Source organism: Nycticebus coucang, chromosome 14, assembly GCF_027406575.1.
Source record: "Nycticebus coucang isolate mNycCou1 chromosome 14, mNycCou1.pri, whole genome shotgun sequence".
NCBI classification, from domain to species: domain Eukaryota; kingdom Metazoa; phylum Chordata; class Mammalia; order Primates; family Lorisidae; genus Nycticebus; species Nycticebus coucang.
This window is the reverse complement of record NC_069793.1, coordinates 46190980-46206655: the sequence shown is the minus strand read 5'-3', so window position 1 is coordinate 46206655 and position 15676 is coordinate 46190980. Positions and strand designations below refer to the sequence as shown.

Genomic DNA, 15676 nt, shown 5'->3' with positions numbered 1-15676 from the left:
CGAAAACAGAAAATAAAACAATGCTTTCTACTTTAGTGGAAATGTTGTTATTTTGTATTGTGTTCTATCTGCTTGGGTAGGCCAGCTGGAACAGGGGGACAGGAGGTGGGGGAGATGATGTGCTGTCTGACAGCAAAAACAGTGAGCAGAAGTTTCACAGCTTCACAAGGCCCCAGGCTCAAAACTAGTGTGAGTTAAATACAACTCATGTGGCAGTTAATGTGTTAATACACCAACAATAAGAATAACTCTTGTCATTCCCATTATTAGTGAAGTAACAAAATGGTAAAAGTACTTTTATCTGGGCAGAAAGGATTTTAAGTAGTATTTTTTTCTTTATGCTTCCTAAATTTTCTATAACAAACATATTATAACTTTGAAAATATAAACCAATAAATATTGGTGTTTGTTCTGCAAAACAAAAAATAAATAAAACCATAAACCATTTAGATCTTTTCTAGTTATTTTTCAGAAGTATATGTGTACCTACAGTTTTAGTGCTACAAAACTACATAGCTCACCTGTTTCATCTCCTAAACAAAGATGATCTCAGGAATTAGTCATAGCTGTGAAGCTGATGACTGTACCCTAGCCAACCAACTGGCTCCTTCATTCTGTTCTGACTTTCCTTCTCCCACATCAACAGGGCTTTAAAAAGGCTGTAGTGATGGCTTGTGAGTCCTTCTGCTGCTGGGTGAACAATCCTAATGTCAGGTGTTGGCACCTCTGCACTGGGATGAATCTAGCACTAGTAGCACCACAACCCAGATTAAGACACCTACCTCTCAGACAGACTTCTGGTCTCACTATGTCAAAGTCCTGACCTTATGATTACCACTGTATTCATGTTGGACTGATGAAAAAATATATTTTAAGTATCAAAATACCTGTGAAGGCTTAGGGAGTCTGGCTGCTATTCCACTTTAAGTTCATTTTAATAACCTCTAACTTTTTTTTGTTTGTTTGTTTTGAAGATGGGAGTCTCTGTTGCCTAGCTGGACTCAACTCCTGGGCTCAGGGACTCCTCTACCTCAGACTCCCACATAGCTGGGACTATTGCACATGCCACTATGCCTGACCAAGAGCTCTAAGTGTAGAAGGCAACATGGCAACATGGGTAAATTAATTGTCCTTTCTGGGCCTCAGTTATAACATCTGGAAAATGGAAATAATAGTAACTATCCCAAGAGTTTGTTATCTCATGTAAAACAGCATATGGATTTTGAATGATAGTAAGAAGAATCAAAACTAAATGGGTAAATAAAACAATACATAGAAAAGCACAAGGTGCCTAACACATTGCAGGTATTAATATGACAGAAAGGTTTCCTGTCGTTTACTCCCAATTATGTTCATAATATACCAAAGGGTACACATCAAAAAAACTCTACAGACAGGGCATAGTAGCTCACACCTGTAATCTTAGCACTCTGAGAGGCTGAGGTGGGTGGGCTGCTTGAATTCAGGAGTTCAAGACCAGCCTGAGCAAGAGTGAGACCCCATCTCTACTAAAAATGAAAAACTGAGGTAAGAGGATCACTCAAGCCCACGAGTTTGAGGTTGCTGTGAGCTATGATCCCATAGCAGTCTACCAAGGATGACAAAGTGAGACTCTGTCTCAAAAAACAAAACAAAAAACTCCACTATACATGATCATTGAAATATTCATCACGGCGGCACCCATAGCTCAGCAGGTAGGGTGATGGCCACATACATCCAGGCTGGCAGGTTCGAACCTGGCACGGGCCAGCTAAACAATGACAACTGCAATAAAGAATAGCCGGGTGTTGTGGTGGGCGTCTGTAGTCCCAGCTACTTGGGAGGCTGAGGCAAGAGAATCTCTTGAGCCCAAGAGTTTGAGGTTGCTGAGAGCTGTGACACCATGGCACTCTACTGAGGGTGATATAATGAGAGTCTGTCTCAAAAAAAAAAGAAAAATATTCATTAAATTTCTTATGGAAATGTCTGGAGTAACTGCTAAAAAACCACAACCAAAAGTAGCCAGTTGGGATGAACATACCATTGTCCCCTTCCATCAGGCTCATATCATTCAGATACACAATGTTGGTAAAGGCTTCCCTTCTTCTTTCCAGCTCCAAACAGAGAGTAAGATATCCAGGCCAGAAACTTTAAAGAGACCGAAGTTGAAGAAAGGAATAAAAGGCAGTGAATTTACCTCAGACGCCAATATAGCAATAACTTGTCACATGTGGCTATTTAAATTGTAGCTATTTAAAATGTAATTAAATAAAATGTAAAGGTCTGTATTTCAGTTTACCTCTTCACATTTCAAATACTCAATGACCAAATGTGGCTAGTGACAACCATATTGGACAGTTCAGTAGAACATTTCCATTATCACAGAAGAGTCTTTTGAACAACCCGGACTGTTTAAACAAAAGCTATTAACAGGCCTGGCATGGTGGCTCATGCCTATAATCCTAGTATTCTCTGAGAAGCTGAAATGGAAGGATCACTTGAGGGCAGGAGTTTGAGACCAGACTGAACAAAAGTTAGACCCTGTCTCTACTAAAAAAATAGAAAAAATTAGCTTTAGGAAGCTGAGGCAGGAGGTTCTCTTGAGCCAGGAATTTGAGGTCACAATGAGCTATGATAATGCCACCACACTCTACACCAGGAAACACAGCAAATACTGACAATTGAGGCCAAGCACCAATTTTGAGTCATTTAAACTTTATACATTTTCTAAAAATTTTAAGATTCAATACAAAATTAGCATATTTCTTCTTCAAACATGCAAACCTTGGAAGTTCTCCTTGACTTTTCCCTCTCCTTCGTTTCCTATATCCAGTGGCAAGAAGTGCCACTGCAGGCTCGGTGCCTGTGGCTCAAGCAGCTAAAGAGCCAGCCACATACACCTGAACTGGCGGGTTTGAATTCAGCCTGGGACTGCCAAACAACAATGACAGCTGCAACCAAAAAATAGCCGGGCGTTGTGGTGGGCTACTTGGGAGGCTGAGGCAAGAGAATTGCTCAAGCCCAAGAGTTGGAGGTTGCTGTGAGCTGTGATGCCATAGCACTCTACCCTGGGTGACAGCTTGAGGCTCTGTCTCAAAAGAAAAAAAAAAAGAAGTCCCATTGCAATTTCCTTTGAAATGTCCCTTGGATGTGTTCCTTTTGCTGTCCTACTCATCAATCTCTATCTATCTCAACGACTGCAACAGCTTCCTAGTTGACCTTCCTGTCTGCAAACCTACTTGTGTATGACAGAAGAAATGATCTCCAGAAAGCTCCATTCTCATTATTTATGTACCAAAAAGTGTAAGAGAGTCTCCTGATAACTAAATTCTTCTGACCAGCTTTGAAGGTCCTGCATAATCTCATCACCCACCACCTGACCAGTCTTATCCCTGACTATCAGTGAAAAAGTATGTAGCAAGTACCTCCCACTATATGAATTAGACACTAAGAGGGAAAAGACACAGGTCACTATCTCCAAAAGCAATAAATAATTGACTAATATGTGATGTGGATAATAAGCAATATCAATTTCTCATGCCTTTGCTTTTACTGTTTCTCTCACCTGCCATACCCTCTTCCTAGCAACTTCACAAGTACAAATCCTACCAGGTGACAAGGTTTATGTCCAAAGGCTCCCCTCCTCCCTGAGTCCTTCACCAGAGATTCTATTGAGCCTATTCCAACCTCTCTCTTCTTGGAACTCCTATATCAATTACAACTGGTATCACACAATGTGGTGCCTAATTAAATACTATCCACATGCCTGAGAACTGGGGCTAGCAACAGAGGGACTGGAGAGGAATCAGCAAGGAAATATGCACAAAATTTAAAAAGAAAAAGAGGTTTAATTTACTATCACTGAAAACAAAAAACAGGGGCAGTGCCTGTGGCTCAGGGAGTAGGGCGCCGGCCCCATATACTGAGGGTGGCGGATTCAAACCCAGCCCTGGCCAAACTGCAACTAAAAATAGCCAGGTGTTGTGGCGAGTGCCTATAGTCCCAGCTACTTGGGAGGTTGAGGCAAGAGGGTGACAAAGTGAGACTCTCTCAAAAAAAAAAGAAACAAAAACGTATGTTTACTTTTGCACAGCAAAGAGAATTCCCAAATGATAATGCATATTAGTTCAGGCTCTTAACTGTAAGGTTATTAACTGAAATTATTCTAATCTTAACTTCAGTCTCTTAGAAAATCTTTACTTAGGCTCTGCGCTTGTAGCTCAGCGGCTAGGGCACCAGCCACATACACCTGAGCTGGCGGGTTTCCAGCCCAGGCCCACCAAACAACAATGACAACTACAACCAAAACATAGCTGGGCGTTGTGGCAGGCGCCATAGTCCCAGCTACTTGGGAGGCTGAGGCAAGAGAATCGCTTAAGCCCAAGAGTTTGAGGTTGCTGTGAGCTGTGATGCCACGGCATTCTACCAAGGTGACAAAGTGAGACTCTGTCTCAACCAAACAAAAAAGAAAATCTGCACTTACCCACAAGATCTACAGATGTCAGTCATTTTCTCTTTGGTTGTAAAATCTGCAGGAAGTTTAATTAGATGAAGGATCAGCTGACTATAACCCCAGGAAAGCAAATGCGAATGAGGCCTGTGAAATGAAAGAATATCAGTAGGATCAGGGTAGGCGACTCACCCTGTAATTCTAGCACTTCAGGAAGCCAGTGGGAGCAGTGCTTGAGCCACACAGTTTGAAACTGGCCCGGGCCTCATACTGAGACCCCTGTCTTTACAAAAACAGTAAAAATTAGCCGGGTGTGGTGGTGCATGCCTGTAGCTCTGGCTACTTCAGAGGGTGAGGCAGGAGGATTACTTGAATCCAGAAGTTTGAGATTGCAATGGATCATGCATGCCACTGCACTGCAGCCTGAGCAACAGAGTAAGACTCTATTTCTTAAAAAAAAACAAACAACAAAAAAAGATCAGGGTGGTGCCTGTGGCTCAGTGGGTAGGGCATCAGCCCCATATATCCAGGGTGGTGGGTTTGAACCCAGCCCCGGCCAAACTGCAACAAAAAATAGCCGGCCATTGTGGCGGGTGCCTGAGGTCCCAGCTACTTGGGAGGCTGAGGCAAGAGAATAGCCTAAGCCCAGAAGTTGGAGGTTGCTGTGAGCTGTGATGCCACGGCACTCTACCTAGGGTGACAAACTAAGACTCTGTCTCAAAAAAAAAAAAAAAATCTGTGAATTAGATAGAAAATAAACTTTAGAATGTTCTTATTAGCCATCTAAAAAGAGTTTAATTACATTCGTTATTATTATATGTTTTTTTGTGTGTGTGTGTTTTTTTTTTTTGTAGAGACAGAGTTTCACTTTATTGCCCTGGGTAGAGTGCCGTGGCATCACACAGCTTACAGCAACCTCCAACTCCTGGGCTTATGCGATTCTCCTGCCTCAGCCTCCCGAGTAGCTGGGACTACATGCGCCCGCCATAACGCCCGGCTATTTTTTTGTTGCAGTTTGGCTGGGGCTGGGTTTGAACCCGCCACCCTCGGTATATGGGGCCGGCGCCCTGCTCACTGAGCCACAGGCGCCGCCCTATTATTATATGTTTTAAGCATTTTTATTTGACTTATAAAAATTAAAAATAGCTACTTTTCCTATAAACTGTTTATTTTTAAATATTAGGTATTTTAGGTAATCAAAAGCAAAGAAAAGAAGGAAGCCTATAATTCCATCACTCATAGATAGCCATACTATATCTTTCCAGACTTTTTACCTAGACATATAAGATAGGCATTTGGGGGGGGAGGGGTTTAAGAAGGTTCTCCTGAAGGAAAACATAAGGAATATTTCTGATACAAGTATCAATCAGTGTGTATTTTTTTGTAAATTTTTTTTTTTTATTCTAAATCTGATCACCTCACAAATTTTCAGGCAGACAGACATACACACACAATTTTCTTCCTCTAACTTAGGTTTAATCATTAAGGGCTCTTAATGTGGGTCCATGAAAGAGCTATAGGGGGTCAGTTTAATTCTCTGAAGTCATGTGCAAATTCTACATGAATGTACACTTTTCTGAAAGGAATCATTAGATTCTTACAGGGCCTATGACCCCCAAAATGTTCAGAACCACTAAGAAGTACACCTAATTTCATTATTCCTGTGATCTTTTCCATAACTGTATCTAAAGTGAGCCTAGAATGTTATATGTGAATAAAACAGTTCCAGAGGAACCTGGGAGCTTAGTCCTTGGAAAAAGGACTTCTTCCACACCTGGGGTAACCTTCACCATCCATAGTGCTTGTGCTTGGCGGAGCATCGCGGGACACGGCCAAAAGTAGCCAATCCAACCTTAAAGACTCTGGTTGCAGAAGGGACTCGAGGAAAGATGACCTAAGAGAAAGTTGGGGGAAAAAATCACCAATCTTCATGGTAAGAAAGGAAACATAAAATGTGGGGGTGTGAAGAAAATTTAGTTAAGAGATCAATATAGGGCCAGGCCTGGTTACTCACGCCTGTAATCCTAGCACTCTGGGAGGCCGAGGTGGGTGGATTGCCTGAGCTCACAGGTTCAAGACCAGCCTGAGCCAGAGTGAGACCTCATCTCTAAAAATAGCCAGGTGTTGTGGCAGGTGCCTGTAGTCACAGCTACTTGGGAGGCTGAGGCAAGAGAATCACTTACGCCTATGAGTTTGAGGTTGCTGTGAAGCTGTGATGCCACGGCATTCTACCAAGGTAACAAAGTGAGACTCTGTCTCAAAAAAAAGAAAAAGATCAATATAGTAGATGAAATAACTTGAAAACTCTTCTGCTACAAAATGTCTAGAAATGTTGGTGAAATTTTAATAGTCTTCTAAACAAATAACTGAGCCCCAAGAAAATAAGGAAAATGCCAAAGGACAAAAAGAAAAAATGACAGAGGAAATAAAACCATTTTGGCAAAAGTGAAATGATCAGAGGAAAAAACAAAGGGGGAGTTGTCAGTCTAATAACCAAGGGGAACAGTTGTTTACAGCCATGGGGAGACAGGAAATGGGTATCAACTGAAAAATAAAAGAGCTGGAACTGAGATCCACTCACAAAAAGCAAAAAAAGCTGGAATATTATCAATAAAATGGTGGTAGTGAATCTACTCACCAGCAGAGATAATAAGAAGCTTATCTGTCTTAATCTAGACCCTGAATTAGGAGTTTAATTTTACACTGCTTATCTGAGAATCCCTGGGATTGAGGGTTGGGGGAAGAAGTATGGTAAGTACACATTTGTGATGTGCTCTGAAATGTGGCAGAAGGGTACAAGACTGCCAAACCCTCATTTTCTACAGTAGGTGCCTCAACGCCATGTTAGTCAACAGAAAAAATGTTACACCTGCTTACAAAAGAAAAACAATGCCCTGTCGAAAGAAAGGAAAGTCTGCAAATATGCTCTCCTCACCGCTGATCTTCAGGCCTTGATTTCACCAGACTGTCTAGATAGGCCAAAAATTGAGCAGGATGACGATGACAAAATTGCATGACATCTGATGGCAAAATGGATGGATAAAACCTTATTAAGGATCGAAGGGCCGATTCCCCAAACTTCTCATACAACCTGCATTTAAAAGCAAGACATTTTAGTCTCCAACTGTAGGAAGATAATATAACTTGGTTACTTAAGAAATGAAAACAAATATACTAAAATAAAACTTCCTGAATTCAAACGAACAAAACTTGAGAGACTATGTCACAAAAAATGCATGTGCTTTAATTTATATAAACAGCATATAAGACAACCTACCGAGCAGCATAAGCAATCAACAAAGGACTGTCAAAAGGAACTGAGTCATCTAATAACTTTAATCTTGTTGGTAGGTCTCCTTCTTCCATCTCCATATATGTAGGATTAGAACTTGCCATTTCTGAAATATAAAACATATCCTTCCCTTCATCTCTTAGCCTTAAATATTCAATTCACGAACATATTCATTTATCAGTCAATCACATACCTACTGTGGGCATCACTATGTGCAAGGCCCAACATTTAAGCATTGTAAGAAAAAAGAATAAGATGCAGTCTTTACCTTTAAGAACCTTAAAATCAAAGGGTAAATGTGAAATTTACTAGGTGTAGGATATAAATATAGTTATTGTCTTAACACAAAAACTAAGAAAATGCTGTGAAGGCTATGTTAACTAGTTTGATGAAAATATTTCAAATATTTTTGTACCCCCCCAATAAAAAATAAATAAACATACAAAAAAAATACAGTGTAAACAAATAGTACTTTATTGGAACATCAAAATTTTATTTTTTATTATGTAAAAGTTATTTCTAGAATGATTACCACTTATGATTATTATACTTTAGGCCTCTTATACTTAATAAGCCCTTCTTTTAAAAAAAATCTTTAGATGCCAGCATTTTGAGGAAGTAAATATGATCACACTTTCATTTCCCTCTGGGAGAGGGTAAGATGAAGTTTAAAAGGTATGGATGCTATTTTTCTGATGTCCTGGCTCAATAAAATGGAAATTCTACTTTGTTAGGATGACAAATACAACCTTTTCAAGATTTTCAAAACAACAAAAAAAACCCCTTAAAATCGAATTGGGAGGGAGGTAAAGCACATTGAAAGTTTTAAACAAGACAAAGGAACAGATAAATAATACATCAGTGACTATTACCCTTGAAATGAATGTATGGGGCTTATCTATATCTTTTATGCTACAGATACATTCATCACAAGCTAATATATCTACCATCAATGCCAAATTGCTCAGTTTTTTCTTGAATACCCTACTTCATCTTTTAGAATTAAATTAATTAAACTCAATAAAATTCACTTTAAAATATTTGATCTGTTTTTTTAAAATATCAGTGTAACAAATATGCATCCTCTGATAGAAGATGTGACTTTTGGGGGTAGCCAAAAGTCATTTAAAACCAAGTCTAGTGAACGGAGTGATGATCTATTAAAACTATTTGTGGTTTTGAAAAAAAAAATATGGATCTAAAGTAAAATAAGTTTTTTCAAGTAGTTTCCAGCTAGCTCTGAAAACAAATCCCAAAGAACAGTTCTAAAAGCTGTTTCCACAATTAAAACATCGTTAGAAAGGTGGTGGGGCTTAACAGAGTCTAAAGAGCCAACCATCAGTTTCTAATATATCTGTTAAAAAAAAAAAAAAAGTTGGCCAGGCATAGTGGCTGACACCTGTAATCCCAGCACTTTGGGAGGCCAATGCAGGATTGGTTGAGGCCAGGAGATAGAAACCAGCCTTGGCAACACAGCTTCCCCTGTCTAAAAAAAAAAAAAAAATTAGCCAGATGTGCTGGCATATGCCTATATTTGGTGGGGAGGAGGGGAGATGGAATGTGTCTGGAGCAGGAGGATCCCTTGAGCCTAGGAGTTGAAAGTTACAGTGAGCTATGATTGTGCTACGCACTCCAGCCTGGGCAAGAAAGAGACCTTGTCTCTTTAAAAAAAAAAATGAGACCTGCTTCCCCAGCCAGTCTCACTGTTTCCCATTTGATTGTGTCAGGCCATAACTACTTAAAGGAATTCAGAGGAGGAGGCCATTATTTAAAGCTGGAGAAGTGAGGCAAATCTTTATGAAAGGGTGGAAGCTAAGCCAGACTTATCCACTTAAATTCAAGTAAACAGCTACATCATCTAAAATTGCCCACCACACTTCCTCCAGCACCAATGTTAACCACCACTACTCTGGCTGATGGAGATGCTTTTCTGCAATTCATCTGTGACCAGGGTTGGACATGATTGCATAATAGAGACAGAGAAAATTTTCCAATAAGTAATAATGTCACAGATTTGAATCTATTTGAAGAGAAATAACTGGTTTCTTATTTCACCTAAAAGACAATCTACCTCAACTCAGGAAAAAAAACCCTAAAATCATTTCTTGTGATTTTAACTGCCTTATGTGAATTAAAACAGATCTGTAACTATAGATCCACATTTCTAAAAAACAAAAAGATCTTTAAGTCAAATAATATAAAAATGTATTTCTAACTGTGGTTATTCACTTTTTGTAATGAATGAATAAAAAGTTTGCTTAAAGTCTAAACTAGTTATTTAGAAACAGGGCACCTATTATTCAAGCAGAATTCTGAATTAAGAAAATTTACGGGCTTGGCACCTGTGGCTCAAGTGGCTAAGGCGCCAGCTACATACACCTGAGCTGGCGGGTTCGAATCCATCTGCAACAAAAAAAAATAGCCAGGCGTTGTGGCAGGCACCTGTAGTCCCAGCTACTTGGGAGGCGGAGGCAGGAGAATTGCTGTTCAGGAGTTAAAGGTTGCTGTGAGCTGATGCCACCGCACTCTACCCAGAGTGACAGCTTGAGGCTCTGTCTCAAAAAAAAAAAAAAAAAAAAAACCAGAAAAGAAAATTTTCAAGAACAGGAGAAAGGGCAGTTCCTGGTGTTTAAGGTATAAGAGCTGGTTTCTGTATTAGGATGTCAAATAATGTGACGTTCACTATATGAGGTAGTGAAATCTAAGGTAGACACTGCCAGCTGGGCACCAAAGTCTCTGCGGCAGATGGGCACTCTCCACCCATATTCACTCTCTTCCTCTTGGACAGCTGGCTAATGTGTCATGTATGTCCAACCTGTGGCCCATGGACCACATGCATATTTTGCTTATCTGTGGTATTGGACATAATAAAATGTATGTACAGACCATTTCTTTCGTTCATTAGCTTCTGTTACTGTTTCTATTTAATGTGGGGCCCAAGAAAACTCTTACTCTTCTAATGCACAGCAGAAGAGAAAGAAAGTTGGACATCTTTGGGTTACATTTCCCAGTATAATTTGAAGTTAGCTAGGGCCATGTGATAAAATTCTCACCAACAGAATATAAACAGAAGTCCTGGTAAGTCACTACAGAACCAGGACTATAAGAGAATATGTCTCACGTGCTCTCCTCTGAACACAGCAATCCAACCTCAACTTCAAGCCTTAGTGGGTGCTGGAGCTCAAAATAACGGAAGGAACTTGGAATGCTGAATTACTACACTGAAGAGAGCTACCCATTGACCCGAAATACCTGTCATAGACTGTTATATGAACAGTAAACTTCTCTATCATGTCTGAGTTATCACATTATGAGATGTTTGTTACAGCAGTTTAGCACACTCAACTAATATTATCTCTCTGTGCCTCACTTCCTCATCTATAAAATGGAAAAGCACCATCTACTGTAAAGATTGTTGTTAAGGATGAAATGAGACAATACTGAAGAGTGTTTACCATAATATCCAGCACACAGCAAGTACTTGATATATGGTATATAGTATTTATTCCTATATTAGTAGGTTACTACTAAAAGAGGGCTTTTCTTATTTTTATATACCTGCATTTATAAACATTTTACTTTAACCCCAACTTCAACACTACTATATTGCTTTCTGAATGTGCCTGTAAGAGAAATAAAACTAATTTCTTATAATACAGCTGCAAATTAAACCAATGTTAGAAGAACTACTAAAAATTAAAACGAGCAGAGAACAGAATGGAGGTGATTTTCTACTTAAATCTTTTTTTTTTTTTTTTTTTTTGAGACAGAGTCTCATTGTGTAACCCTGGGTACAGTGACGTGGCATTCACATCTCACAGCAACCTCAACTCTTGGGCTTAAGTGATTCTCTTGCTTCAGCCTTCCAAGTAGCTGGGACTACAGGTGCCCAGCTATTTTTTATTGCAGTTGTCAATGTTGGTTAGCTGGCCTGGGCTGGGTTCAAACCCACCAACTTCAGTGTATGTGGGTGGTGCTGTAACCACTGTGCCACAGGCGCTGAGCCATTAAAGCTTTTTTTTTTTAAACCCCAAAACTTCAATGCTACTTAACCTCTATAACAATTTATTTTACATTTTTTCTTTTTAACTGTCCCCTTATCTGGAGACCAATTTCTATCTTTGATAAGGAAATCTGATTATTACCTTTTAATCCTTCAATGAAAGTATCCCAAACAGAAGGGCTGTTAGAGTAACTAAGCTTGATACTCTCCTTTGTTCTTTTCAAGTCCAGGAGAAAAAAGTATTTCTTCAGGAACTGACAAGCCAAAACTTCAGGAGGGTCCTGTTGCAAAGTATAGTCCACATGTCCACTTGTGCTTTTGATCTTATAATTCAATACATTCAATTCCAAACATAATGTTGTCAATTCAGCCAGGTCATTCTGAAGACTCTTTGCTATTGTACATGGAGAACATATTTGAAAAAGGTCATCCAAAGACTCCCTTGAACTACTTAGAGATTCACATGCTATTTGATCAACAGTTTCTTCATTGCCTAAAGAGTTCCTTTTTCCTTTTTCATTATCTTCATCTAATATTCCCTTTTTTGACTCATCAAGCAACAGCACATCCTGGTTTGATTTCATGGATGAGTTGCCGGTACCTGAAACGCCTGAAAAGTCCTTCACAGCAAATGTTTGTTCTAACTGTGAAAGCCACTCCTGTAAAACCATTCTCAGAGACTCGGGTTCAAATAAAACCAGAGGGTCCTCCAGCTTGGTCCTGTAGAAGACAGTATAAAATTTATGTTTTGAGTTTTTAAAAAAACAAATTAATTCATGCTAAATAAAACTAATTGATACACCATATTCATCTGGAATAAATGATACTTTTCAAACATTTATCTCAGCAAGATGACTAAGCAGAGAACATTAATTTTGGGGTACTTTACTAATTCTTGAATCTCAATTCCAAATGAAGCAAACTCTGTCACAGACCATCTCAGGGCCACTACTGATGATCTGAGAAAGTCACTCCCCTTCACTCTAATATTTTCTCATTCATACTCACATTGCTTCTGCTGTTGCTACTTTAAGTTCTTGGAACCTCTCTTCTTCTAGAGGTTGACTAGTTACCTCTATTTTCTCCCTAGATAAGCAAGAAAAATAACAATAATATTCACAAATGTTGAAGATCAGAACTTTATTAGACAAATATTTCTAAGTGCTTAGGGGCAAGTATTGTACTTCATGTTACATGAGACCAACAGATGAGTATAAAAAGTGGAACATGACATCAAGGTAAGCTCAAGTCAGAATAAGCTCTAATTAGAAAGGCATGCAAAGAACTAACTATAATATAAAAAAATAAACTGAATACTATAATTAAAGAGCAGCACTTTAAAGAGCATTGTGATATGAAAGCAGAAAAGAAGAAATAATTATCCTGAGGAGGCAATCAAGAAAAGCATTTCTGAGGAGGTGGTATTTGTGTTATGAAAAATAGTAAAAGAGTACTCTACGGAAGACCTGGCATGAAGAAAGGTAGTGAGGTATCAGAGCACACACCCAGTGCTCTGACAGGACTGGAGTTGAAAGTGCTTAGAAGGATGTGGATTGAAATGAGGCCAGAAAGGTGGCTAAGGTCAGCCTGAGGGCTGCCTTAAATGCCATGTCAAAAAAAACCTGTACTTCTAAAATAAATAAATATATAGGGGTGTGTGTGTGTGTGTGTGTGTGCATACACACATACATATGAATTCACTTAGTTATTCTGAAGTTTATACACCTTCATTATATCTGACTTCAGACAAAGTGGACCCATGGATCTCTCTCAATTCCAGGATGAGTGCTAAACTTGCTTACTTCTAATGCTTGGATCCCTGAAACTACACAATAAGGCAGAAAAGGACACACAAGATACTTCACACTATGTCAGACCTAGGGCTCTGCTACAACTCTGCTGCATAAAGATTATGCCACCAGCACATCGTAGGTAGGTACTGACATAACTTCAGTGCCAGCTGTTTAATCCAGTTTCTTCATTGCCTAATAAGTTTTTCTTTTTCATTATCTTTATCTGTTATTCCTTTTATTAACTTATCAAGCAATAACACATCCTGGATCTTATAGGCCAGAGAGCTTTAGTGACTTACCCAAAGTCACCTGCTAGTCAGAGGCACAGCCAGGCCCAGGCCCAGATCCTTGGTCTTCCTACTCTTAATCTAATACTCCTCTGATATCTCAGAAGGCTGAAGAGATCACAGGGGAGGGAGGGGAGGCATGCAGGGAAAAGAAGGAAAAGGTACTAAATTAAATCTCTCAATAGATTTACCATAGTTTATGTGATATTTCAACACTGTGGAATCAAAATGTTTATGAGCTAAACAATCTTCAGTGAACAGGGTGATAGTCTATGTGGAGTTTTTACAAACTGACAGCTAGCCCCCTAAAATTAAAAACATTTATATGTAAGGGCTTACTCGATGTCTTCCTCCTTTGGGCAGGTAACTGAACTCATATCCTCTTCACATGATGGCTCATCACCCCTGGGTTCTGGTCTCACTTTTAGATCAGGGCTTGTGTGAAGGGTACCAATCTTCTCAGTAGTTTTACGCACAAAGCTAGAAACACTGCAAGTCAAATACCAAAAAACTACATGAAAAAATCTTATTATTGCCTAGAATGAAAAATTCAGGACCTGAGTTTTCTATGCTTCCATTAGTCCTAGGAAGGCAACTTGGACTTAATAAAAAATAAAAAGAAGGCCTGTTTCTCTAATCAACCATATATTTCACATAAGGCCCAAGTAAAACTTAAAATACAATGATTCGCTTCAGTGAATAAATTGCCCTGAGAAACCAATGATTTAGTGGTAAAGAAAAGGGCTTTATTTAACCCTAGTTGTGTGTGTAATATTTGTGTCAACTTAGAGGCCATGTGATCATCAGCTCCGTCCTGGTCAGAGAATAAGGAAGAATTTCTTCATGAATTTTAGCTGCTGACTATCACATTATACCCTTCTCAACAAGCAAAATTTGCATCTGGTATGATTCAGATAAGCATTAAGTAGCTGTACAATATCTTCTCTCCTAAACTCTAATGCCAATCTAGTCCCAAGGATTAACTAGAAAGAATTCTGAAAAGAAGACTCCAAGAGCCCAAACTGAGGGAGGATCAAGAAACGACTAATGACATACGGAAACTACTCCCATTAGGGTTGAGGGCAAAACAATTTTTTAATTTTTTGCTCTTTTGGGGGTGGGGCACCCCACACCTGAACAAGCTCAAATACCTAGCTACTAAAACAAAAAGGGAAGCTAAATTCCCCAAGGCTGAATGAGAAGTTAACAGCTTCATATGGTAGGTTACGTGAGAAATAATTTATAGTCTTTCTTTTTCTCATTTAAAATGTCTTTGCATTCTTAGCCTAATGTGACAACTGAGGTGAAATAAGAAACGGAATTAAATGACAAGACTAATTGGTTTACCTTTCTTTGACAGCCTGAAGAGACACAAGAGGAGATGGAGAACGAAATGATAATGGAATGCCGAAGGGGAGAAAAGTTTCATTCTTATCTGTCTCAAACACCACTGGAGCGTGAGAAACATTGTCTAATGAGTGAATGGGGGGGGGAAAGAAACAAAAACTAATCACATGGGATTTTTTAAAATCTTTTTTCAGGAAATTCTGAAATGAATAAACCAAAAAAAAATGAAGGATTCAATACCAAAAATCACAACTGACCCAGATACAAATGAGAACACAGGTTTACAAGATGTTTTGTACAGGATGGTCCACATAGGTAGGTATTAAAACACTCAGGCAGGTACATTCATTTGCCTACTAACCCTGAATCCCCATAAATCAAAAGGGAAGTTAAGAGTCTCTATTTATCTCTTCTCAATGGTTCAGTCACAGGAATACTCGTACACCGAAAAGGGAAGGTAACGACCCTCAAAACTGAAGTAACTTTTCATTCCTAATGGAAAATAATTTGGTTAGTCAGGATAAA

General features: G+C 39.1%; 1 protein-coding gene across 5 annotated transcripts in view; it reads right to left on the bottom strand.

Annotated features, from left to right (window-relative positions):
* HPS5 (HPS5 biogenesis of lysosomal organelles complex 2 subunit 2) overlaps positions 1-15676 on the bottom strand; it is a 54223-nt gene that overhangs the window by 6307 nt on the left and 32240 nt on the right. For 4 of the 5 annotated variants that reach the window (XM_053561565.1, XM_053561562.1, XM_053561561.1 and 1 more), the window contains 9 exons: positions 15152-15275; positions 14144-14293; positions 12733-12810; positions 11867-12444; positions 7707-7827; positions 7365-7520; positions 6204-6323; positions 4463-4576; positions 2021-2127 (listed from right to left, as the gene is read on the bottom strand). In XM_053561565.1, the coding sequence (XP_053417540.1) occupies positions 2021-2127; positions 4463-4576; positions 6204-6323; positions 7365-7520; positions 7707-7827; positions 11867-12444; positions 12733-12810; positions 14144-14293; positions 15152-15275 (1548 nt within the window). The remainder of the gene's footprint in view (positions 1-2020; positions 2128-4462; positions 4577-6203; positions 6324-7364; positions 7521-7706; positions 7828-11866; positions 12445-12732; positions 12811-14143; positions 14294-15151; positions 15276-15676) is intronic. The other variant, XM_053561564.1, reaches the window with a different exon arrangement.